General features: G+C 45.2%; 1 protein-coding gene and 1 long non-coding RNA gene across 4 annotated transcripts in view; one reads left to right on the top strand and one right to left on the bottom strand.

The window, feature by feature from the left end:
- The window catches only part of DOCK11 (dedicator of cytokinesis 11), a 142,490-nt gene that overhangs the window by 4,504 nt on the left and 112,463 nt on the right, over positions 1-25,523 (bottom strand). For 2 of the 3 annotated variants that reach the window (XM_084813565.1, XM_084813566.1), the window contains 8 exons: positions 17,577-17,683; positions 16,026-16,148; positions 13,689-13,802; positions 12,572-12,718; positions 10,760-10,970; positions 6,678-6,868; positions 5,267-5,367; positions 2,152-2,290 (listed from right to left, as the gene is read on the bottom strand). In XM_084813565.1, coding sequence (XP_084669691.1) covers positions 2,152-2,290; positions 5,267-5,367; positions 6,678-6,868; positions 10,760-10,970; positions 12,572-12,718; positions 13,689-13,802; positions 16,026-16,148; positions 17,577-17,683 — 1,133 coding nt within the window. Of the gene's footprint in view, positions 1-2,151; positions 2,291-5,266; positions 5,368-6,677; positions 6,869-10,759; positions 10,971-12,571; positions 12,719-13,688; positions 13,803-16,025; positions 16,149-17,576; positions 17,684-17,878; positions 18,088-25,523 lie in introns of those variants that run through there. The other variant, XM_084813568.1, reaches the window with a different exon arrangement.
- Positions 21,198-25,523, top strand: part of LOC146338352 (uncharacterized) — a 38,955-nt gene continuing 34,629 nt past the window's right edge. The window contains exon 1 of the long non-coding RNA XR_014784793.1: positions 21,198-21,296. This is a non-coding gene — a long non-coding RNA (uncharacterized LOC146338352). The remainder of the gene's footprint in view (positions 21,297-25,523) is intronic.

Genomic DNA, 25,523 nt, shown 5'->3' with positions numbered 1-25,523 from the left:
GGGGAGGGGAAAGGAAGATATTAGGGGAGCGGGGAGGGCTGGAAGCTATAGTGGGAGGCCAATCAAAGTCTGCTGGAAGCAACACAGTCCTTTTGGTTTGGAGGTTTTAAGCAGACACTGCCCACATGTTTCCAAACAACTCACATCCATGAGTACTAGAAACATGCTTGCTTTAGAACATTTTTAAAAAGTTTCCTTGGAATGTTGTATGGAATCTGTATATAATGGAACATGCCCTGTGCACTCCCATCACAACTGGCTCTGTTTTAAGACCGCTAATTGGAGTGGGACATTTGCACGAACATAGTTAACTCTTTCAGTCTCTTGTTATTTTTCAGTGTTAGAATTATCCCTGTAGCTCTTCTTGGCACCCAACTCTCCGACATCCTCCTAAAGTATGTAACCCTTGGGACAGGCCAGATTAGGGCGCCTGTATCTTCCCAGGGCAGAAAGGGGGCTGGGTGACGGGCTGGAGAGCAGCAGTGGCAGCCTGTTCCAGGCGACCTCTGATGGCCCCTTTACTCAGGGAACAGGCTGGGGCTCCGTTTTCCCCGTCAGAATATTAACAGAAGCGACTCCAGTCACCTGTATGCAAGTCAACCAGCAGATAGCTGGGAGGGAAGTGGGTGTATTGCCATGGAGCGTCTCTGGGGACAAGACGGGAAGGGACTGGGGGTCTGGAGGCCTCCCCTTCGCAAAGCCTTACAATAAAGAGGAAAAAAAGTTATATAAAAATACAGAGAAAAAAGTTACATTGTATATAATGTGGCCACCGATTTTCTACCCTGGGGGTCTTTCTCTACGAACTGTAAACACTCAGCTGTGAAACAACACAGGAATCAAGCATGTCAGAACAGAAGCTGAACAAAAACTTGTCCAGTCTGGCATAGGTGTCTGTGTGAGTGTGGAAGCTGTTCTGAAACTCTCCTCTGAGCTCACCATTTTTCACCACCGCCATTTCTGCAGTGTTCCGCATTCCTCTCGGCAGTGTCATCCCTCCCCCTGCAAAAAAGCTCCCCCCGCCCTGGAACAACACTATGTGATGATGTGGCATTGTTCCTCAGAGACTAGCAGGAAATAAAACCGGTAAGTAGTATCTGCAGAGCAGAACATTGTTGGCAGCACCTTTCCATACCCCTTCTTCACCCTGCAAATTATGAAAATCCCCCCCATTATGCCATTTGCAAGTGGAGCAGTGAAATTGGAGAGGGAGGCTTTTCAGCTCAGCCCCTAGTAAGTACAATTGGGCAATCACAGGCTGGAGAGTAAATTGTAATAATTTGTAGCAGCATTCCCCAAGCTGGCACCCTCCAGATGTGTTAGAATACATATAGGGGGGCGGCAGATGCATCAGCATCCCTGCTCATAAAAAAGTTCTGGTGCCACATCCCTGTGACCCCTGGCTCCACTACACCGCTCCTGACACCTGCCAGGGGACCCCCTCCCTCCCTCCCTTCCTTCCTTCTTTCCCGGACAGTGCCGGGTGGCGGGTCCAGTGGACACTGTAATTCCCACGCTGCCCCTGATGTGGGACTACTCTGCAGCACTGAGGGAAATTAAAACAGGGGCTGCAGCCAGCTGCCTGGTGCTGCCCGGAGTGCTGCCAACACGCCCCGCTGCTTGCCTGGAGAGCCCCTTGCTTCCCCTCAGGCCCGGAGTCGGCCCTGCAGCTGCTTGACTTTTGCTACGCAGATAGATAAAATCTAAGCCTTCCCCAGCCTGGTACCTTCCAGAAGTTTTGGACTTCCAGCTCCCATCAGGACTGGCCAGGATGGCCAATGGCCAGGAATGCTGGGTCGTCCAAAACATCTGGAAGGCACCAGCTTGGGGAAGGCAGCTCTTAATCCTTGTGTCCAGCTCGAACCAAGATTTGTTCGCACGTGCAATGGCATCTGCCCCCATGCTTCCTTCCTTCCCTCCGCTGTTTCCCCATTGTCTGTTTTAGACTGGAAGCTCCTTGGAGCAGGGACTTGTCCACAGCACCTATGTAGCTCTGTTCCGTGCCATGGAGACTGAGGGCATAGCAGACGCCTTAGTACAGAACAAAAAATCAATGGTCAAGTGCCTTGATGCCTTGCTTGGCAACGTTTGGAGACACTTTGGAGACACTCTGTGTATGTTTGCTTTCAGAGCGGCCAGAGTGCTTCCTACCTGTTCATGTATGATGTTGGAAAGCTCTTTCACCATGTCCCTGAAGTTGGACTTGAGCTCTTCGTGGTATTCTGCTTGATCTTCCTTGATTAGGCGTTCGTTGAACTCAAGGGCAATTCCGCAGGCCTGAATAAACTTCCTGGTGGGAGATAAAAAGCCCACTGGAATTAAATGCCCTTAACGTTCAAGGTGTTACAGGATTTATGGGGCCTGACATTCTTTGATCCGGGCCAGGATTTCAGAAGGCCCTGGGCTAACTGAATCATGCAAGCATAGTATCCACAAAACAAACAGATGTGCCCTTTGACTTTGGCACTTGCAGGCTGGGATGGGCTCATGTGCAGGTGAAGGGTGGCAGCTGTACATGATGCTGCCCAAATGGAGGCAGGTCCAGGTACAAATGTGTCTGGGCAGGATCACATACACCTGCCACCTTTTAGTCTTGCCAGGGCAAAGGTATCAGGTTCACCACAACAGAATTCACCAATGGAAGTTTCATTTCTTTTCTTAACCTATTATCTATCCTGCTTTTCTGGTCTAGGCCCAAGGCAGCTAATGCTTAAATAAATAAATAATACAGAGCAGTTAATTATGTTTCTTGGGGTGCAGTTTTAATTCAGGAAAAAAACTTGCACACACTACTGTGTGCTGCAGACCACAGCTGGCTGGGTCACACTTCAGAGTAAGCCTGCGTGAAGAGTGGAGTTTCAAGAAGACCCCCGAGTGTCAAAACTGTGGGGCCTGCCTAGTGTCCACTGGTAACGCGTTTCAGAGGGTGGGCGCTGCAGCACTAACGCTCTGCTGCAAGAGCTCCTGAGGTGACTGTCCGGAGAACATGGCACCCTCAGAAGGATGAGCACAGCGATTGGGCAGGGGCATGAGGGGTGAGGCAGTCCCTAAGGTAACCTGGTCTCACGTTATTCCGGGTTTTATGTGTTAACAAGACCTCGAACTTGGCCCGGAAGCTGATGGGCAGCCAGCGCAGCTCTTTCAGCAAAGGCGGAGTGGGCTGTCGGAAGGGGGCCCCTTTAGGGCATGTGCACAACGCGAGGTCTAGCATCACCAAAGAAACTGTAACTGTGCAAGTGTGCAAACAGCGCGCCCAGTTTTTGAATAGCTCTGGTGCATCTCCTCACAATGGAATGCCCATCGCAGGAATCGCTCGCTTGTGTTCGGGATGGCTCTGAGAGCAGGCTGGTCGACCTCATTGTGTTTCACCATGAACAGCCATTCTCGATGCTAGAGCATCTTCCCGCCATGTTTGTGCCCTTCCTGAACGCTGTGCCCCTGGCGTGTCGGCTTTGGATCGTTCCAATCGTAGCTGTAGAACCAGCAGCATCTGGTCCTCGCTAGTGAGCCCCACTTCGATCTCCTTGCCACCCCACTGCCGGAAGGAATACTGACAGCTCTCTCAGAGACAAACCACAGAGCCTTTAACAAGGCCAGAGAGAAGCCAGGGCATGATTTTGTCAGTTCTCTGCCATTTTTGCCTTGTCTCATAACCTGTTCAGTTGGAGCCCTACCCACTTAGTGCAGCCTTCCCCAGCTGTATCGTGGAAACGATCGCCAGGGCTGCTCCTTCTCAGCTTGCCCCGTCAATTTCTTCAAGGAAGTTAGACTGATGCCCGGTGTTGAGTCACCGCATGCAAAGTAGCAAACAAGGCTGGTGAAAGCACACAAAAGGCCAGGAATGCATGTGTTCTTAGCTCTAGGTAACCTGCTTCTCCCATCCCCTGTTGTTAATGTGAGCCTGCCTCAGGATGAGCCAGAGCGCACTGCCTCTTGTTAGGACAACTCCCCTTGAATCCTTCCTCTTCTCCCCACTCTTCCAAGCTCACCCCAAGCCTTTCCTTTTGTTTCCAAAGTGGGTTAGGGGCTCCAATTAACCACACTCACAAGCCGAGACCAGGCCAAACTGTTTACGCATGTCTGTGGCCTAGCTTTTAGCACTGGAGCGCTTGGATTCAGCTGTCCAGAGAACTAAGCTAACTCCCCCCATAATCTGGTCCTCTCTGCATCTACTGAGGGTTTCTCACGTATTCATGTATGTTTACGTTTGCTTGATTCATGAGTGCTCGGCCATGTTAACTTCCTCTAAGAACATGCGCAAGTCTGTACGTATACCTAGAGGACCACATTCAGTAACACTGTTATATTATACTAAGCAGGCAATCTTATAAATTCCATATCTATGATGATGATGATGACGATAATGATGATAATGATCATGTGAAATTTCTAATCCTTATTGTGGAAAGATAGGCTTGAAATATGTAGGCTTGCCTAGTGAAATCTCATAAGTACATGGGGCTGAGGAGGGACTGAGCAGAATTTCCAGCTGTCGGGGTGGTGGGGCAGTGTTTTGAATTTGGCATGCTGCAGGTCTGGGGTATTGCTAAAAGATTCCGGGCCCAGGCCCATCAGTCATAAAGCTGCATAAAATCTGCATATGCTAATTTATATCTATATATGCACATGTAGAAATCATTACTAAGATTTATTTAAATTTCACAGGAGGCAAAGCCAGCCAATTAATTTCTCATCCAAATCATCTCAAGTAAGATTCATTCTTCAATTAATTTGCACCCTGCCCCAGATCATCTTAAACCAATGGAAAAACGTTTTTTCCCTACGCTTAATTGTCAAGCAGGGGAAGATTTGGGGGGGGGGATGTTGCAGCACATGGGAGGGCAGAAGTAACCCTTCCCTTCCCAGTTGCCATCCCCCTTGAAAACTGTCCCTTGCCTGGCAGTTAAGCTGAGAAAAAACCTTCCACTGGCGCCAATGGGCACTCAGGGCTCTGGGGAATAGGGCTGGGGCTGGGTCATCATGGGCCCCGGCCTAGCAATGCCCCTGGGCTGAGATTATGGCCATCAGGCAGCTTAGAAGGAAGAACTTGGTAAGCTTGCCCCTGCGGCACCACAGAAGAGCCAATTATGTTGGACACCCAAACCACGGTCCAAAGGCACCTGGAACAGCCATCATGCTGAAGATAAGCAGGCTTGGGTCTGGTGACTGCTTGGATTAGAGGTCAGTGCCCCCCGCCCACCTCGCGTTCCATCACGGAAGAGAAGTGGGAAACAAATGCCGTCTATTACAAATAAAACAACCCTACCTGAACATTTCTTTCAATTCATTCACCTTCTTGGCTGGATACTTGCCGGAGTGCTTGTCGTCTAGGAATGCCCGTGCGTAGGCCAGTGGGCCGGCATTGACCTAGGGAGCAATAACACAGCAGCTCAGACATTCCAGTGCCAGCCGAGGAGGAGAAAAAGCACGAAGAAGGCCCCGCTGGATCAGAACAAAGGCCTGTTTAGCCCAACATCCAGCTTCCAACAGTGTCCAGCCAGACACTCCAGACAGCCCACCAGCAGGAGGCGTGGCATCAGTAGCTGTGTCTCCTGCTCTTGTCCCCCAGCAATTAGCAGTCAGTGGCATTCTGCCTCCAGCTGTTCCAGCTGGCCATCGTGACTAGTAGCCAGTGACATATCCATCCTCCATAATCTTGTCAAATCCCCTTTTAAAGCCATCTAAGCCGAAGGCCATCACCACATCCTGCAGTAGAAAATTCCATACATTAATTACATGCTGTGAAAAGAAGTACTTAATTTTACAGAAGGCTTGGCGGTGTCTTGGAGGTCATCTAGTCCAGCCCCCTGCTCAGTGCAGGCTTGGCAACGCAGGATGTAGCCACAGCATCCCTGACAGGTGGCCCTTTAGTTTCGGCTTGAAGACATTCAAATCAGGGAGCGCCCCCTTGCCCCCAGGAAATTAATTCCATTGTAAAACCTGGGGCAGCAGGGGACAAGTCTTGTCCTCTTCCTTGTGACAGGAAGAACACCTTCAGGTGTTCGAAGATCACTGTCTTGTCCTCCATGACTCTTCTTTCCCAGGCTGGACAGTATGGCTGCACTGTGGCCAAGTAGTATGATTCCAAAACTTACACAGAAGGGCATCTCTCATACCTTCACCCCTCCCTTCCTGCTTTCCATCCCCTCCACTGCTGCAGAGCACACATATGAGCAGCCCCACCCTGTATGGGCCTCCAATCCCTATTGCCACTGCACATGGTTTCCAAGCCACTGCACATGGCCAAGCACAAACAAGTGATGTGTGAATGCTTGCAATCCTGATCATGCCAAAGTAGCTGGAGTGCTTGTTTATGACCATGGCTACTATTGCAGTCTACAGAGCAATTTATGCCACAAAGACAGGGGAGCTTAGAAAGAAAATTTCAGTAGAGGGGGAAGAAGCCAGGATAACAAGAGAAGAATGGAAGCAGATACAGTCACATAATATTTAGGCTTTGTTTCAGCTGGGCTTGAGACTAATGGTTAAAGCCACAGAGTAGCACCAATGATCTAGAGATTACTACTTAAAAAGAACATCTGATAGGCTCCGAGGGCCCCAAGCCCACCTACAAGGTTCTGAAGAGTTAGTTAATGATTTCTACAAAGCAAATCTGCCTCCAGCCATCAGATGATTTATCCCAAGGGCATGAGGACAGCACATGCCTGGCCACTCACTTGCACTGAAACTGAGCCCTGTAGCTTCAGCTGGAGCTGGATCATGTCCACATCTGCGGAGGCGCACTGCTGCTGCAGTTCAGCCGTCTTTGCCTTGATCTCGTCGGTTGCCACGTCAATTGGCTTCAGGTTGACTTGCTGCTCGTAACTGACAGGAATCCTCTTCTTGACGTAGGGGAAAGAATTGGATGCTGGAAGGAAAGAGCAAACAGAGTTGGTGGCGCACACACACGAAGAGGCCCACAGACAGGGCTGTGTTTTCAAACATGTCACACTCAGTTCAAAACAGCTGACTTCAGGGACTGGGGACGGCCCCATGTGGTTTTCATTTATTCCTTAAAAAAATTTTTTTTTAATCCCACTTTGCTTCTGGCAAGGTGCTCAAAGCAGCTACGAGCATTAAAAATATCCAATGAGCATTAAAAATATCCAAATCAACCTCAAAACACAGTGAAACATTCTAATGACATAGTCAGAAAAATTAGCAGTCAAAGCAACATTCCTCATCTCCTCAGCAATAAAAGAAAGAAGAAAAACTGCCATAGACGCAACCTATCTCAGAAGGCTTCTTACGAGCCAGGTCTTCACCAAATGACAGGACACATGTAATGACGGGGCCACACAGGCCTCCCTGGAGAGGGTGCCACAACCAAAAAGGCCCTTCTTCTTGTCCCACCACTAGGGAAGTTGGAGGAATCCATCTGGGGGCCAGGCCCACCGAGCTCTGGGCCGCTCGGCCACCTGGACTCTGGCTTGCTTGTCCGCAAGCTGGCACGACTTGAGCAGTACCAGTCAGGCCAGCTTGTGGACTTCTGCCATTGGCCAAATCCCTCGCGTTCTCCTTGCAGATGCCGCTGACACCAGCAAGGGGAGCGCGAAGGTTGTGCTTAGTGGCGGCAGCGGCAGCAGCAACATGGGCGCTGGGAGAGGAGCGTCATGGTGCGCCCCTCCCAGCTCCTACCCTGTTGCCACCACCTCCACCAAGCAATTGCCCCTCTCCTTGCTGGGCACCAGCAGAGAGAGGGGTGGTTGGTCGGCAGTGGCAGCAGGGTGGGAGCCCGTAGGGAAGTGCCATGGTGGCCCCCTCCTGATTCCCACCCTGTCATCACCGCTGAGCAACTGCCCCTCTCTCTGCCAGTCACCAGTTGCTCAGTGGATGGTTGTTTGCCGGCGGTGGCAGAAGGAACGTTTTTTCTTTTGTTTCCATGGGTAAATTTGCGCAAATTCATAGAATCATAGAATAGTAGGGTTGGAAGGGGCCTACAAGGCCATCGAGTCCAACCCCCTGCTCAGTGCAGGAATCCAATGCAATTACCTCCGTAATTTGCACTCAATGCAATTACCTCCGTAATTTGCACAGATCCCCCCCCCCCCCCAATTAAGTTCCAGGATTTCAGGGAAAAGCCCCAGCTCGGCTTGCAAAGGCAAGCTGAGCCAGGGGTGGCGGGGAAATCCAGCGAGTCCAAAAAGGGCCGGGATTCCCCATGGCAGCCACCCCTGCCCACCACCCATTATGAATGCAGAGCACAGAAAGCAGTCCTCAAGATCCCCAGGCCCCAGCTGTTCAAGGCTTTCAGGGTAAGAACAAGCAGCTTGAACTGAACCCAGAAATAGGTAAGTAGCGAAGACAGAACAGGACAGGAGTCATATACTCTGGCTGGCCTCAGACCATGGTCCGGAGACAATGCTTTGAGCCCACTCAACTCCAGGCAAGAAGGTATGCAGAGTACGTGACAGTAGTCCAGCTTGGAGGTTATTAAAGCAAGAATCCAGGGCTAGGGACAGACAGAATGAGGGCATTAAAAATGCTGAACTAACGCTGGTGGGCATGTTGCACTTGAATTGTGCAGTGTTGCAACCTTTGGATCGACTAAAGCAGAGCTTTCCAAACTTTTCATGTTGGTGACACACTTTTTAGACATGCATCATTTCATGACACAGTAATTCAGTTTTACTAGCAAACCGGAGGTTAAACTAACCCATTATAAGAGATACGGACACATACATAAATTGTAATAACAAAATGTATGGGGATAGAACATATCTCATGAAAACCTTTCATTTATATTTTTAAAAATATATGATTTGTAAGATAATAACATACATTGTTGTCATTTATGAGTAACAGTATGTAAATAAGTGCAAGAAAATGTGAAAAATAAACAAAATTAACTAAAATATTTACAATACATATTAGGACACATAGGCCCAGGTAGGAGCTCAGCTGCAAAACCCCATGAAGTAGAGAAGCAGAAGTCCAACAAAAATGGTGTAAATATGTATGACTCACTACAAGGCTATATTGCTGTAAATATTTGCAATGCCTGTGTCCAGAGTCCAGTTCCAGCACTCTCTGTTGGTACGCTGCCGGTGGGTGGTTAATCCACAACTACAGCAGAGTAAAAATAAAAATAAATGGCAGAAATCAAATTATGAGTGCCACGTGGTGGGTGGCTTGCTGTTTGCCACACTGGGTTTGGGAGGGTGGCCTCCCTTCAGCCAGCAGCGGGTGGGTTGACTGGGGGACAGCCTGCAGCTGCGCTCGCCCGGGTGACTGGGAGCACGCCGATTCTGAGGCTTCTGGCCTCCACTGAGCTCCGTTCCGACTGGCCAAGATGGCGGACGGCCCCCTTGGTGCGGTCCCAGTCCCAGGCAGCGTTTCCACCCGCGCGCTACACTGGCCTGGCCGCGCAGGAGCGTGGTGCAGAAGTCCGCGAAGGGCGCGCTCCAAATCTCGCAGGGCTGGTGGCCGCTGCCACTTCTCCGCGCCGGCGTCAGCCAAGCTCTGCTCCCAGGGTGGCGCCTCCCCTCCCCTCTCTTCGCCCCGTGCCTCTACCTCGCCATACTGCTCCAACACTGCCAATCATGTGCGTCCTACGTCAAGACACCACATGATCCTAAAGCAGCTAATGTTAAAGCAGCTAAGCCTTAGCTGCTTTAACGTTAGCTGCTTTAGGAAGTTCCAGGGGAGGGGCCAAGGGAAGCAAATGCGAGTAAGGGAGATCCGCGGTGCCCTTCCGCACAATTTTCTGCATTTCGCACAACACACCTACACACTGCCGCCAACACACTAATGTGTCGCGGCACACAGTTTGGAAAGCTCTGAACTAAAGCTTTAACTTGGTGTAAGGCTGAAATTTAAATAGTTTTTCACTGATTAACCATCTAGCATTGTCATACGAGCGGAACATGCTCACATGTTCATTGTCCAGCCAGACAATGGATCACACTAGACACGGGTAAGACTTCTGGATCAAAAAGTGCTTTATTGCATGGCCAGCAAGGCACTCTGTCAGCAGAGGGGCAAAAAGCCCCGAATGTTCAGTAGGGCCAACTTTTATACAGTGAAATACGTCACATATAGGGAAGAACTCTAGCCATGCTCTAGTAGACGCATTACTTGGAGGCATTCACACAGTCTGTTATCTGGAAAGGAGCTGACTGTTCCCTCCCTGGACAGGGTGGACGCTTGCCAGCTGCTGAAACTCTGTTGCTGCACAAAGTACAATGCTTATCAGCTCACAGCCTGGGGGGGAACCCATCCTCCCTAACAATTCCCAGAGAAGCTGCTGACAGGCTGTAATCTGCTTCTCACAGACTGTGGTGCCAAAACAAGGGTGAGCTGGCCAACAAACATGAAATAACTCTGGTTAACACTTTAAGCACAAGCATCTGTTGGACACCCTATGCAGATGTTCACCGGCATTCTTATAACTGCGTTGCCATTCTGGGTACACATAATACATCAGGGGTGAGGTTTAAGGACTCATTCCACAGCATTCAATCAACTAAAAATATTTAATCATCTGATAACCCCACTTCTATGTAACTTTTTGGTGATTTTTTGCATAAAGGTGCAAAAATGATAGCATCAAAAAGTAAGGGCCCATTGACATGCTAACTTTTTGTTCTCCCATAAAACTTTCCTCCTTGGTCTCTGACATTTCTGCCTGCTTCCCATCCTTCAATGCATTGGCTGATCTGCTCTGACATCACAGCAGGGTTTTGTAGGTAGACTTGGGGTGATCCCCTCCCACTTTGGTCTCCCCTCCAACATTCGGGGGCAGGTGAGGCAAACTCACTGGTAAGGATTGTCCGCCTCTTGCACTGCTCCTCTACGCTCCCGTGTTTTTTCCCAGACAAAGTATACGGCGTCTCGAACACGAATCGGCTGATGTTGTGGCTCCTCTCGAAATCCGTCTTCCTCTCCAAGAGCTCTTTCTCATCGAAGAAGGGCTTCAGGTAAGTCACTTGAATGTGGGCATATTTGGAATCCAGGTCTTTGACATTCACCTGAAGGATGAAATGGAAGCTACTAACTGGAAAGGAAAGAGGCCCTGCCAGTAATTCCCTTTCAAACGGGGACCAACTGTTCCAACTTAGGGCATAGGTACTGTGCTGCTCAGATCGAGTTGCAAACAGTAGAGTTGTTAAGTTGTAAAAGAAGAATAAAGCTTTGAAAGGAATCCCTTTGTCTGTGTCTGGACTTGGCTACTGGATTAGACTGAGAGAGGCCTCCAAGGAGCCCTTGACAGTCTTCCTGGCACCTACACTGTCCTCTTTAACACACCTGGCAAAGTCATTTCTAGTCCTCCAGGCCTTTTAAATGGCATTTCAGTAGTTTGGTAAAGTATCTTTTAAATGCAGTTTTGATAGATTTTGTGAACTTGCCACCTGCTGTCTCAGGCATGGCTTCCTGTGTTTTGCTATTTTCATATGCATTGTATTTTAGTGTAAGTATCAGTATAAACATGTCCTTGAATGAAGGGAGGCATATCAATGTTTTAAATAAATACACAGAAAGGCTCTGGACTGCCTTTGGATCTCAGCCTATTAGCTGCTAGTGCCCTCCTGTGCCCAGAAGCGGGTAATGTGGACAGTTCAGAAGATTTCTCCCTTTTCCTTGTCACTGGAGGTTGCCCTTGGCTGGCTGTGATTAGCTCGCCTTAGCCCATCCTCCCAGTTGGCTGGGAGCTCTTTGTGAACCCTGCCAAGTTTGTGGTCTACAGCCAACAAGGCAGGCGCTGCCTACTTCACGCAGCCTGATGGGCAATCCCTGGCCCTGGCCCGATCCTTCCTTCCACTTGACAACACAGATCATGGCTTGTGATCTCAGCCATTGGAGCGGTATTCCTGTACTGAGGGAGGTGACAGTGGGAAGCAGAGCCATTCTACCTGCTCTGCTGAAAAACGTAATTTCCCCCCTCTTCCCTCCCCATTCCCTTTTCCTTGTGTGTTGGGTCTTCTTAGATCGTCACACTTCAAGGTCATCCACAGAAGCCCTTCTTCATGTGCCCCCTCATTCTGAGGCTCAGAGGGGGGCAACAAGAGAGAGGCCTTTTTAAGTGGTGGACCCCTGGCCCTGGAAGCTTCTCCCAAGGAAAGCTCACCTGGTGCCCACACTGCTATTCTCCAAGTATCAGGCTCAGACTTCCCTGTCCAGGCGTTCACATATTTTTCAAAGCATTTTAAATATTTTAGTATTTGGGTTTTTTATTATCTTAGTCTCTGCAATGCTATTTATTATCCTAGTCCCTGCAGCGTGGTATTGTATTTTACGCTGTGTTGGCATGTTTATTTTATATTGCTGATTTTATTGTGATGTTATTTGTATTTTTATCATTACTGTAAAACCCTAGAGAAATTGATTGTATGAGAGGTTTAATAAATTTAATAACTAAATAAATAGTAGGCTTGTTGGATGGGTCTGTCGTGTTTTACTGATGGTATGTAAGCTGTTGCAGGAGCCTTTTTGGCTGAGGAGCAGGATAAAATAAATCAATAAATAGGTATTCATTGGCACAACATCCCGGTTCCTTTTTGGCATGCCCACTCTTACATTTGTTGGGGGTGGGGTGGGGGGCTGCTGAGAGTGGTGTGCATTTTGATGTCACCTTATTTGAATCCTGGATGATTTTGACGTTGTCGGCTCCAAATTTCTCCCCATAAAGTTTCAGCAGCCGGAAGGAGATCTCTGACAGGCCCGTTAACTTGGGCTCCTTGTAGATGTATTCTTTGCCATCCTCTTCTTCAAAGAAAGCCTATTGTTGATAAGAAATGTACCAAAAATAACACACTTAAGAAAGGGCTTGGCAACTGTAAATCAATTGTCAACCCTATGCTCAAAGCTATGTGTATGACACAATTCCATGGAAGAAGCGATGAATGTGGTGCTGGGTGCAGGATTCCACTTCTTGAGAATCTCCTTTCATTTTTTAAAAAGATTTCTAGTCCTCATGGCTGTAAAGCTATGCTTCAAAGTGTGCAGCCAATGACCTGATTCGCATGACACAACAACCCATCGTGGGTTAATTTATCTGTGAGGAGATGTGGTGCATGCCGGCCACCATTATGAATACGCAAGCCCTGACTGGGGGTTGCCTGGCTTGTTGTGTCATGTGAACCTGGCCGGCAGGGAATATTTGAGTCTTAAACATGGTCATTTTACAGTTAAGCGAGGGTTGTTTAACTCTCAAATAATCCTGCACATGACACCACAAGCCATGGCAACCCCAGGTTGGGGCTTGCATGTTCATAATGGCATCTGGCATGTACTGCCGCTCCCTGTGGGTAAATTAACCCACGATGGGCCATCATGCAAACTGGCCCAAGGTCTAATTAAATCATAGAAGCCTGGGAAGTAAATGAGTAGGGTTAACACTTCCAGTGGGTGGGAGAGAGATTTAGCTCCCTGCCCTTCCTTACTACCAGAATAAATTGTGCAAAGCAGCAAGCAGAAGAGAAGAAATGGTGCAAATTCCCTCAAACTGCATAATTTAAAAAGGGTACAGAAACCAACTCTTACCGATGCAAAATTTGGGGTGTCTGGGCATAGGCTTTCAATTTACTTTCCATAGCATATACAACCCAGCCCACTTATGCTTAGCTCAAAGAAAAAGGACCGATTCAAAGACTGCTTGAGATTAAGGCCTCTGCAGCAGATCGATGCAGCAGTCAACTCTGGCACATGGATCCATGCAACACGTTTCATGGGCAGGCTGATGGGCTTACCTGTCCATAGAAAGCAACCCGGAAATACGTGCCCAGCAGCCTCTTTTTGGTTTGCATCACTTCCAAGATTTTAGTGTAAGCCGCATGGAGCGTTCTGTACAGCTGGGTAAGTTTCTGAAAAAAACAACAACCCCACAAAGAATAATCAAGTACTTCAGGACAGGCTGAGCCCTTTTAAAGATCAGGACCTGCTGTTGCTATCTTCAAGGTGGGATGAATATCGTTCAAGTGAGTAATGCTTCAGTGTTAAAGATTTATCCCTGGGGACTAGAGATCAAGCTGTCCCTGAATAATGAGCAACATTCAGGGTTTTACTGCTCTCCCAATTATTTTGCAAATTCTAGAGAATGCAGTCCTGCCGCCCAAGTCTCACACCAATGCTCATTGATCTGCTTAGACACCATAAGGCACCCCTGGATGCTCACATTCATTCCTGCCTGTCTATGATCCAGCTTCCTTAGCATGGCAATCGTTGCCCCTCACTCAGAGGCCCTTCAGTCCCCATTTCCTTCTCCTAGAAAAAAAGGGCCTAACTAGACATTGGTGGGGAGGAGGCAGTGGCATGTGGCTGCTGATAAAACTCAGGAAAAGAAACACGCGACATGACATCTTTGCTCTTCCCCAGCCTCGCTCCATGTCACTGGCTGCCGCTGGGGGGGGAGAAACGCTAAACGCCACAACATCACATTGCGCATTTCTCTTACTAGACATTAGCAAGGGAGATGCATGGGGAAGGAACATAGGAAGCTGCCTCAAATGCACATGCACACTCATAGGGAGCTGATTTAGACCATAGGTTCATCTAGCGCAGTACTGTCTAGTCCAGCCTCTCCCAACTTGGTGCCCTTCAGATGTGCTGGACTACAACTCCCATCCTCTCTACCCAGCATGACCAGATGAGCTGTAGAGCTTTTCTACACAAGGTTGTTAATTGCTGTATCTACTTTTGGTTTCGTCGCAGAATTGAGATCTGAGCTCTACACAAAGAGCTTTTCTTCTCCTGCTTTTCCGCTACATAACCTCTAGATGGCAATGTGCTATAGCAGAATAGCACAAATATACAAATAGAAACAGCACTTAAAAATAACACCCCATTTCCTGTTCTAAAAAAAGCAAAAAAAAAAAAGCGGGGAAGTGCTCTGAAAAAACAGAAGCAAAACTGGAGGATCACCTGCAAACAACCGTGAATAAGGAATCATGAATGCACAATAAATGCCTCATGTAGAAAAGCTCGCAATCCATCACATCTGGAGGGCACCAGGTAAGGGAAGGCTGGTCTACTTTAACAGACAATGGGTCTCCAGGGGCTCAGGCAGAGAGGAGGCTACCTGGTGACGCTGGGGATTGAACCTGGGCCTTCTGCATGCAAAGCGGGTGCTCTGTGACTGAGCTATGGTCCCACCCCCAGGTTTAGATGTGGAGAGTGGCAGCCACACATCCCCATAATGTCTAGTTAGTCCCTAACAATCATTATGATTAACCTTTTTAAAAATGCTGTTGTTGCTCTTTCTCCTGCTATTGTCTCTGAATTTATATTAACGGGCAGACATGTTGGTCTGTTATGAAAGAATAACCGCACACAATACAATACATACTGGGAGCAACAAATGCATATTGTCAGTTGCTCCTAATGAATATTATAAAGCAGTGAGCTAATGTTTGAATTTCACAACACAAATTTTTTTAAAGGGGGTGGTGGTGGAGGAGAAACAGATGTTGCTGGTAGAAGCTGCCTGTGATCTCTTACAGTCTTAAGGTAGTCATTCATTTCTCTTTCTCTTCCCCACTTTTTCTTCCTTTTCTGCTGGTGTAGTAAGTAGCTAAGAGACTGAGCTGCAAATCAGGAAGTCCCTTGTTTGAATCTCACCTCTGCCATGAAGGCATATAGACAAGCCACCATCTCAGCCCCAGCTCCGTTTTCCATATGAGAAATAATAAAACTGACGTACCTTGTTGTTGTAAAGATTACATCCAGATAATGGACGTGAAGTGCTTTGAACACTTGAAAGCACTACACAAATGTTATTGTTGTTGTTGTTGTTGTTGTTATTATTATTATTATTATTGTTGAGCCTGAAAAATAATTCTGTGAAATTCAAACGCTTGCTTACTGTTTTGCGATATTTAATCATAAAGGAATTGTGTGGTTGTGCCTGTGTAAATTTATATCGACACTGAAGCTTTTCAGGCTCCCTGAATTTAATAGGACCTTTAAGTCGGGGCTTTGGTGAGTACGTTTGATATGGACAAGAGCAACACTTGATGGCTAATTTGGATCCCACACGTCCCTTCTGAGGACTTCTCAGCAACAGATTAAGCCAGCTTTAGTATCACTACCTCAAACTCGCGCCGTTTTTCATAGATTGGGATGATCAGCTTGGAAATCTCCGAGATGGTTTCATAACGCTCAGCTTTCCACAAGCCATCGACACATTGCTCTAGCAGCTCCACCAGGACCTCCTGAAGATGATAGAAAAAAGGAAGCTGCTGGTGTCTGAATGCTGTTTTGAGGGAACATTTACCAATGCAGAATGGAGAACTAAGTCAGATGATTCCTAGGGTTGGGTCCAGCCCATGTTAGTCACACTTAAGTACCATTGAAATCAGTGTGAAAAGTTAGTTGAGCAGCTTACATTCCACTGATTTCGGTGGGATCTAAATGGACTAACGTAGATTGAATCCAACCACTTCAATTTAGACGTGTCAGCTCTCTCTCTCTAGACCAGGGGTATCGAACCTCTTTCAGCTCGAGGGCCGAATTCCAATTCGAAGAAGCTCTCAGGGGCTGCGTTCCAATGGTGGGCGGGGCTGAAGGCAAAAGAGGTGGGGCCGAAACTCAGCGTCTTTTAGCTTGAAACTCTTACTGCCAGTAACAGCCTTAGGAGAGGCATTTCAACACTTCAGGATGGTGAAGGAACTGCACAAAAGCTGGAAACCACCAAGTGATTGGCAGAAAGGCGTGTGGCCATCTGAGGAACCCTGGAGGGCCTGACTAGGACCCCAGGCAGGCTGGATTGGAACTCTGGGCTTGAGTTTCTGCACCTGTGATGGACATCTGGTGGAGAATGCTGGAGAAGAAGAAACCTCCAGAGCAGCAAGGGGCAGATAACGACTGCAGGTTAAGTAACAGCCTGTGACAAGATGGCTTTCTCCCCTCTGCTTGGTTAGGTGGCCACACTTGGTGTCACATCTTCACTCAATAGTGAGATGAACTCAGACATGATGACTGGGGCTTCCACACCCAGTCTAGAGGAGGGTTTGGTAGGCTGGACAGTCCCTGCAGCCATTTTAAAAACTAATTTATTTATTATTTAAAATGTTTATATACGACTTCTCTAGTTGCTCAAGGTGGTTTATAGCAATAATAGAAAAATACAGAAACAAGCAAGGAAATCTAATAACCAAACAACAGAAACAGAAGACTTCAAACAGAAGGCAAGAAAAAGAATGAAACCCTTGCAAAAAGAAAGCAAAGAGGTAGCTTTCTATTTACTGGGGGTTGCCTTATATCAGTGGTGCAGAACCTCAAGCATGCAAACTAGATCTGGCCTGGATCTGGCCTGCATAGGGGCCCAATCCGGCCCTTCCGGGGTTCCCCAGATGGCTGCACCCCCTCAGTTTCCTGCTTTTGCTTGCATTTCCCCCCAATTCTAACAGGTTGAAATGCTTCTCCTAAGGCTTAATTACTGGCTGTAAGATCTTTAAGCTAAACTTTGCTGGTATTTTTGGCTCTGCCCCTTTGCCTCCGGCCCTGCCCCCCACTGGAATGCAGCCCCCGAGAGCTTCTCTGAAATTGAATTCACCCCTTGTTTTTGTTTTGTAGAACTTTTGCACGGAAGGAATTGCATTCTTAAATTTACCTTGCCAAATCAAGGAAGTCTCCCTTACCTCACTGTAATGAACATCCATCATCCCAGCATCTTCTTTCATTGCACCCTCTTCATCAATATTGGGTGTAATTTTCTTGAAAGACAAGCATCCAGCTGGAAATAATTCTATGGACCGGAGACAGAAAGAGAGAAGGCATACACTTGGAGACCAGTTGGAAGAAGATACATGCTACTTAACACTAGAGGTTATTATTTCACATTTTATCCATGCCAGCAATTTACTTTAGCTGGTGCTGTGTGTGCAATATCCATCTGTGGTTTTGTCTTGCGACGCTTGGAACCTAGTTACCTGGTGCACAATTTGCCACAAAGATTTTGAATTTAAAAACCAAGCTTGTAGCACTCATTAATATGGATGTAGGCAGGGCCAGTCTGTGGCTTAGAAGGGTGCTGTTGCACTCATGTCCTTTTTGTGGGTTTCCCCCAGGCAGCTGGCTGGCCACTGTGTGAACAGAATGCTGGACTAGACAGACCCTTGGTCTGATCCAACATGGTTCTTATGTTATTTTCTGCAAAAGAAGAAGCAATTTATTAAAGCAGAGACTGTGAAGCGAGGAGGGAATGGGGGAAGGAAAATGTGAGCACAAAGCTTGTTCTTGTAGTGCCAAATCATGGTTGTAAAATTAATCATTACAATTAATTGGAATATTGTAACTGGTTACTTATTCATTACATGCATTTAAGATCAGTGACAAGAAAAAATATCATTATTTTATGATGCCTCCCCAAAAGATTAAAAATTGGATAAGGAGGAAAATGAAGAATATGTATAGAAAAGTGTCCTAGCAAAAGAATTAAGATATATTATTGCCAAGCAATTTAGGAATTTGAAGAAAGAGCAGTAGAAAAGGCCAAACTCGCAGAGAAAGCTACACTGAAAGTAACTGATGAGAAATGGAAAGCAACAGAAGATAGATGGAAGAAAACTGGATCGGTTGGGTAAATTGATACAGGGAAAAGATAAAGAGGCAGTAGAAAAGATCAGGGAATTAACAGACTATGTGAAGGGATTGGAAAATAAGTGCATAGAATTCCAAAGTAAGTTTTAATTTGGATAAGGAAGCTAACCATGAGATATCCAGGTTGTACTCAATTCCTTAGAGAGACACACCAATAAAAAAAATCTTGGAATTATGATTACCCCCAAACTGGAAGATTTTATTTGCGTCAACCACAACAGATTAGATCAAGAAATCAAGAAATCAAGAAGGTCTTAGCAGAGTGGACATGATTAAACATTTTGTGGAAGGGGCAAATTTCAGTTGTCAAAATGAATGTGCTTCCCCAGATCTTAATTTTGTTTATGAATACCCCATTGCTAGTAAGGCATTTAATGAAAAAAAATGGCAGAAACTTATTCTGGCTTTTTTCTGGGAGAGGAAAAAAAATCTAGGATTAGAGTTAGAACATTGTATCAGGAGCTAGAAGGAGGAAGACCGGTACTGCCTTGTTTAGAATGGCATTATTATGCAGCAAGGTTACCACACTTGTTAACATGGTCTAAATCAGAGAGTTTAACTAAACTGGAACAAGGGGACTGTGTTTATTTATTTGATTTCTACCACACCTTTCCACCAAGAAAATGGTGCTCAAGGCAGTTAATGATCATAAGAAGTAAAAAACATATATAATAAACAATGTATGTTAAAACAATATGTAATAAAACAGTTAAAAACACAGTTCAAAAAAGTTCCATACCCTGGAAGCAGCCACTGAGAAGGCCTTGTCTTGCATTGCCACCAAATTCGACTCTGAAAGCAGTGGTATTGAAAGAAGGGCCTCCCACAAAGATCTTAAAATCCAGACAGCTCGTATGGGAGGAGGCAGTCTTTCAAGTAGCCCAGTCCCAAGCTGTCTAGGGCTTTGTAGGTAGGGGTGTCGTGGGAGTCCAAGAAGGGGGTGGAGTCTGATGGACTCCCCCCCACTTGGCCTCCTGGACCCCATTCGCCAAGCTGCTACCACTCACCAGGTCCGTGCGGTCGCCTGTCCCCTTGGCGACCTGCCATTTTGCATGAAAATCATGGTTTTCCGCATATGCAATGTTATGTAAATGCTGTCCGTAAAGGGGCCATTTACGCAACATTACAGGCATGAATGGTCCATTTACACCTGTAATGTTGTGTAAACGGCCCCTTTACACCTGCCATTTACGTAATATTACATATCCGGAAAACCCCGAGCCGCCATTGTTACGCAAAATGGCAGGTTGCTAAGGGGACGGGCGGCCCTGCAGCGCTTGCTGGGCACTCCAGCAGCTCATGTGGCAAGCAAGGGTTGGCAGCTTGGCAAGCAGCCAGTGAAACCGGATGGAGGTCAGTCCATTCATCCCTATTTGTAGGTCATAACCAGCACTTTGAATTAGGCCTAGAAACCAGCAGTGATGCCGTTGTAACAAGCGAGTCATGTTTTATTACATTTCTATATTGCCTGATAGCCGAAGCTCTTATAACCAGCCCCAGTCTATAGCATGGCCGCAGCATTCTGGACCAGCTGAAGTTTCCAAACAGTTTTAAAAGCCAACCCCACATAGAGCATGCTACAGTACAGGCAATATTCTTTGGTTTTATAGTAGTCCAGATGAGTTATTAATATCTACAGGGAATATTCTTTGGCACTGTAGCAAGAAAGATTGAGGTCTTGTCAAAATGAATCCCTGTTTTAGTAATTTACATTCCATCTGGAAAAAAATTAAAAGCAGAATCAACCAAATATGGGGCAAGGCTAATACAGTGAAAGGAGCTTGTGGGGAAGAGGAGCAGCTGCACCAGTTGGACCCTGAGCCTGTTTCTGTCCCTGCCCAACCAGGTACTTAAGCGTGCACTTAGCGTTGCTCTTGGAGTCGTACAGGAGGTCCCGTATGTACTATTGCTTCTGCAGTCACAGTGGTCCCTACATCATACCAGGACAGCGTCACAAGGAAGGTTGTTTCCACTTTGAGCTCTGCTGTTTAACTTTTAGTTTGTTTTAATTTGACTGATTTGTCTGCTTCTGTCAACTTCAGTATTTTTGAGAGGCTCTCTGAATAATCTGTATCGTTTACAGTGCTCCTCAAGGACTATTTTTTGAAAATAAACGGCATTTACAACTATGCGAGTAAAAGGGAGTTAACCGCCCATAACAGGGGGAGGATGAGTAACGACGAGCAGTGAGACAGCATTTAATTTTATTTCTAATTATTTGTGCTGTTTGAATGCTCATATTTATAGCCTAGGCGTATACATTTGGAATTTAAAATAAGCGATATGATGCTTACCAGGAATGTTTACAAGATCTTGGAAACTGAACCCGCTGCTGGTGACCTCTTTATGAGTAAACACAAAAACAAGCAAAGATTACCCAATTTTTTGAAAATATAGAGTGTGCTGGTGAAGCTGAGGTGGTGGTCTCGACTTCCCAAAATTCTATTTTGGATTGGCCTATAGCTCATAGAGGGAACACTCAAATACCAACAGAGGAACCCATATGTAAAAATCTTGCTGATGAGCTGGCTTTTGCTAAACAAATATCCTCTGAAGGACGAACACTGACAGCCATGGATAACAACCAGTTTAATTATGCAATCTTCAGACAAATACAATAATTAACCCAAGATAAAGGGAAAGCAGATCAGAGGACAGCCAGTGTAAAAGAAGAGAAATCTTGTGCGGAGTGATTGCCAGTCGAGGGTTGGAGCGATTTGCTGATGAAGGAGATTGAACATATAAAATCTTTCTTATCTGTGAGTAATAATCTTTTAACAGTACTGGTGAATAGCATGATTAAGCTAAATTCTCAAATAAATAAACCATCAAGTCCACGTGGAAAAACGAATAGGGCAAAGGATGTGATGAAAAGGATTAGAACTATAAAAAGGAAGCTAAGAATATAAAGAAAGCAAAAAATACCCTAAATTTAAAGACTAGAGTATAAAAAACCGAATACTCCTAAATCGCCAGATAAAGACTCTGAACAGAAAAATGACCAAAATACTGGAGAAAGCCTTAGGCACAAAGCTAACTCTAGCATCAGGGAGAGAACAAATAGCAAGAAACATCCCGAGGTAAATCATATATCCATGCTGGAAACTAAAACTGACTTTCTTATTCACCAAAATGTATTAATACCACTGGAGGCTAAGGGTGAGGTTTTGGATATACATGATCCTTGGACTATTATTCCATCTGAAGGAGTAGTTCCCTTAAAGAAGGCCATTACTAATAAAAAATGGGATCTGATTTTAAATCGTCAAAAGCTGGTAATGAATAATTATCCGAAACCCATGGGCTTATTAACCCCGTATGAACGAAAACAACATTTGCTAGAGATTCTTAGTACAATAAGTCAGGGTCTGCTTACTATAACAGCCATAAAACACATGAAGTGTATTTTTATAACCATATCCGTGCTTGTGCTGTGGTTACCTTTGCTGACCGAAGTCCAGCTAGCATGGCCTATGCCTCTAGAGATGTTCTATCTAAAAGTGGAATTACAGTCTCAAGATTATTTGAGAATATTGCACCACCCCAGGCATTGGTGACTGAAAGTAAAACATGGTGATTGAAAGTAAAACAAAATTAAAAAGCACATCAATAATGGAGAATAATTGTTCAAGAAATTTATTTGATCTTGATTCTCTAAATGAAAACCTAATCATAATCAAAAAGATGATCCAAGCGAGGAGGAATCAAAGAAACTCCCCCCAAATGGAAATATATCTTTTGTGAAGGAAGAAAAAATGTTAATGAATTCCTTTTGCGCATTGCCTTCTCAGGCACAAGGTGAAATAATGCTAAGACAAGACCTATTAAAATCACACCTGGCAAGTATTCAAATGAGAAGAGCTGACAGCTTGCCTAAAATAAAAGATCTGCATGAACTAGATGTTTCCATCTCATCTAAACACATAGAATGCCCAAAATGGGAAAGGCAAGATGTCTTAGAGACACCTGTGGAGCATAAATTTGGTAAAGAAGTAACAACTATAGCAGAACTCAACCTGTTATTAAACGACAGGCAGATTAGGAGCATTGAAACCTATCTGACAATAACTGCGATAACCATAAAGGAAAAGTGCCCATCTCTTGGCTTGCTATGAGACTCTTAGAGGAAAATGAAATAGGCTCACCAGTAAAACAACCTGTCTCTGCTGATTGTTAAATAAAGCAAACATCTAGGGTAATTTCAAATGTCAGTAGACCAAGCCTTGATGTAGGAAAAATCATATATCTAGAAGAACCAGTGGGAATTAATGATAAGGCTCTCCAAAAATACACTAAGCAGTAGAGAGATTTAGACCATGCAATGTAGAATGCAGATGAGCAGTATGGCCAAATAATGGACCAGGTAACTCAAAATAAAGCTCCACAAGATGAGAAAGTGTTTCAAAATCATTCAAGATCTTTAATGGATGCAGAGTCTTTACCCGTCGTGACATGACAAAAAATGTATTATCAAAATTCATGCCAACAAAAACAAACACTAATGCTTTTGTCATGGAATATAGCAGGTTGGCAATATAAAGCCGAAGACCCTCCCTTTCAAAATTTCTTAAATAAGCATGACATTAGGCAGTCAAAAGACAAGGGCTGTAACCGTGCTGGCCTCTATTTAATGCAACTGGTAAACCAATTTGATTTGGTGATTCTAAATGGGAGTATTGACGGCGATAGAAATGGTGAATTTATATTCCTTTTGGGAACGGAAGCATCCACAATTGATTACTTCATGCTTCGTATGACCTGCTAAATAATGCTATATCTAGTTGCAGCGTGAGTAAACGCCTTGAGAACCATCTACCTCTGGTTTTGACTCTAAAACTCGACACTCAGGATGCCCATATAGACTGTATACGGATGTTAAACTTCGAGGCTGAGAAGAGATTTACACGAGTAAAATGGACAAATACATTAAGCCAAAATATTACAGAGATATTATACCCTGAAGGCAACCTTCAGTGCCGAGAAGCATTGTTCAATGCAGATACTCCATCAACAGTTTTTTTCCTTGTTTCAGGACATAATTTTGCTTCTGCAAAACCATCTAAAACCAAATATTCCATTAAAACTGTATACAAAAAAATCTAAATACTAGTTTGACCACGAATGTATTGCAATGAAAAATTTCTTACTGGAAAAATACTGGCTGTACAGAGAGCAAAATTTGTCAGCATTACCTCCTGAACGGTTTACAATGAAGAGATCCTATAAATCCTTATTTAAAACAAAAAAGAGGCAGGCTATGGAAATTACATGGCAAATTCTGATAAATTCAGCAAGAGAGGAAGACTCTGCAACTTTTTGGCGAGCAGTTTCGAGTGCTTGGCCAAAAGCAACTGTAAACATGGACTACTGCATCTCTTCAAACTCTTGGGAAGCATATTTCAGTGCCATCTTTGCATTTGGACAAAATTACCAACAAGCACCTAGGATTAACATAAATAACTTACCAAAATGGCCCCAGGTTACTTCTCAAGAAATTCGACATTTTAGTTCTAAATTAAAACCAGGCAAAGCACCCGGGTATGATAACATTCCTCCTGAATTAATGAAAGCAAACATAGATTGGTGGGCTCCTATATTAGCAACTTTGTTTACATGTATTGATGATACAACATACATCCCTCCGGATTGGGGACGAGCTATAATTACCCCAACCTATAAACAAGGCAAAAGATCCGATCCAGAAAATTATAGACCAATTAGTCTACTGAGTATAATCAGCAAATTGTATGCCTCCCATCTACAAGAGAAACAGACTGACTAGAAGAAGAAAACATCTTTGAAGATGAGCAAGCGGGATTCAGAGCGGGGCGATCCACTCGACCAAGGCATATTGCCGAAAAGTATGCATCAACAACTAAAGAGGGGCTGCATGTTGCATTTATTGATTTTAAATCTGCCTTTGACTTAATCCCTAGAAACAAGCTATGGGAAAAGTTTGAGGCTACTAACGTTGACAGGAGGCTGCTTATACTTACGCAGAGTCTCTATGAAAATACTTATTTGAAGGTCAGATGCAGCTAAGTCAGCCATTTAACAGGGTTAATACCCACTCATAACCGAGTAAGACAGGGGTGTATCCTGGCCTCCATTTTGTTTAATTTTTATATTAATTCATTGGTTCAGACTCTGAAAAGGATAAATTCACATCCCCACAAATTGGCAAATAGACTCCTGCAAATCCTTCTATATGCAGACGATGCAGTGCTCTTATCATTGCCAAGCATAGGCTTGAGGTGTCTTTTAAGTGCCTTAGCCTCTTACTGTAAAGACAAACAGTTGGCAATAAATTACTCTAAAACTAAAGTCCTAATCTTTTATAGAAGGAAGACGTAAGCATCGATGGCAGATAAATGGACACTGAATCAAGCAGGTTGCTTTCTACAAATATCTAGGTGTAACCTTTCAATCATCAGGCTCCTCAAAGACCCAAATCAAGTATGCCATTACAAATGCTTCTAGGAGCATTAGAGCACCCCTCTCCTTTTTTATACTAAAGGTGGTCACTATAGTCCTGCAGCCATGCAAGTTTACACTGCTAAAGTAATCTCACAGATGTTATATGGCTGTCAGATATGTGTTATTGAGAACTACGCCCCTTTTGAGGCTGCGCAAACAAAAACTTTAAGAGCAATATTTGGAACCCCAACTTTTGTGCCTAATGTAATTCTATGGCTAGAGGCAGGACAAATTACTGTGGAGGCATGAATGTTGATATATAAGATGAATTTTTGGTTAAAGATTTTTTTTTAGTCCTGTGGGCCTTGCTCCATTGAAACTGACCGTTACATTTCAGTCTAAATGGAAAAGGTAATTGATGGCAAAATTACAGCATCTGGTTGATGCTTTACATATTTTAGGATATACGAAAGCTAAGGCAGTTATCACACAGTGTATCAGAGATATTGATTTTCAAAAACCATTTGAGTTTGATTGCCTGCCAATCTAACTATTGGGATAATGTAGGA

Source organism: Heloderma suspectum, chromosome 9 (assembly GCF_057233095.1).
Source record: "Heloderma suspectum isolate Gila_16-S chromosome 9, 16-S_ref, whole genome shotgun sequence".
In the NCBI taxonomy this organism is placed as follows: Eukaryota; Metazoa; Chordata; class Lepidosauria; order Squamata; family Helodermatidae; genus Heloderma; species Heloderma suspectum.
The sequence above is the reverse complement of the archived record's forward strand: the minus strand, read 5'-3'. Positions and strand labels throughout refer to the sequence as shown.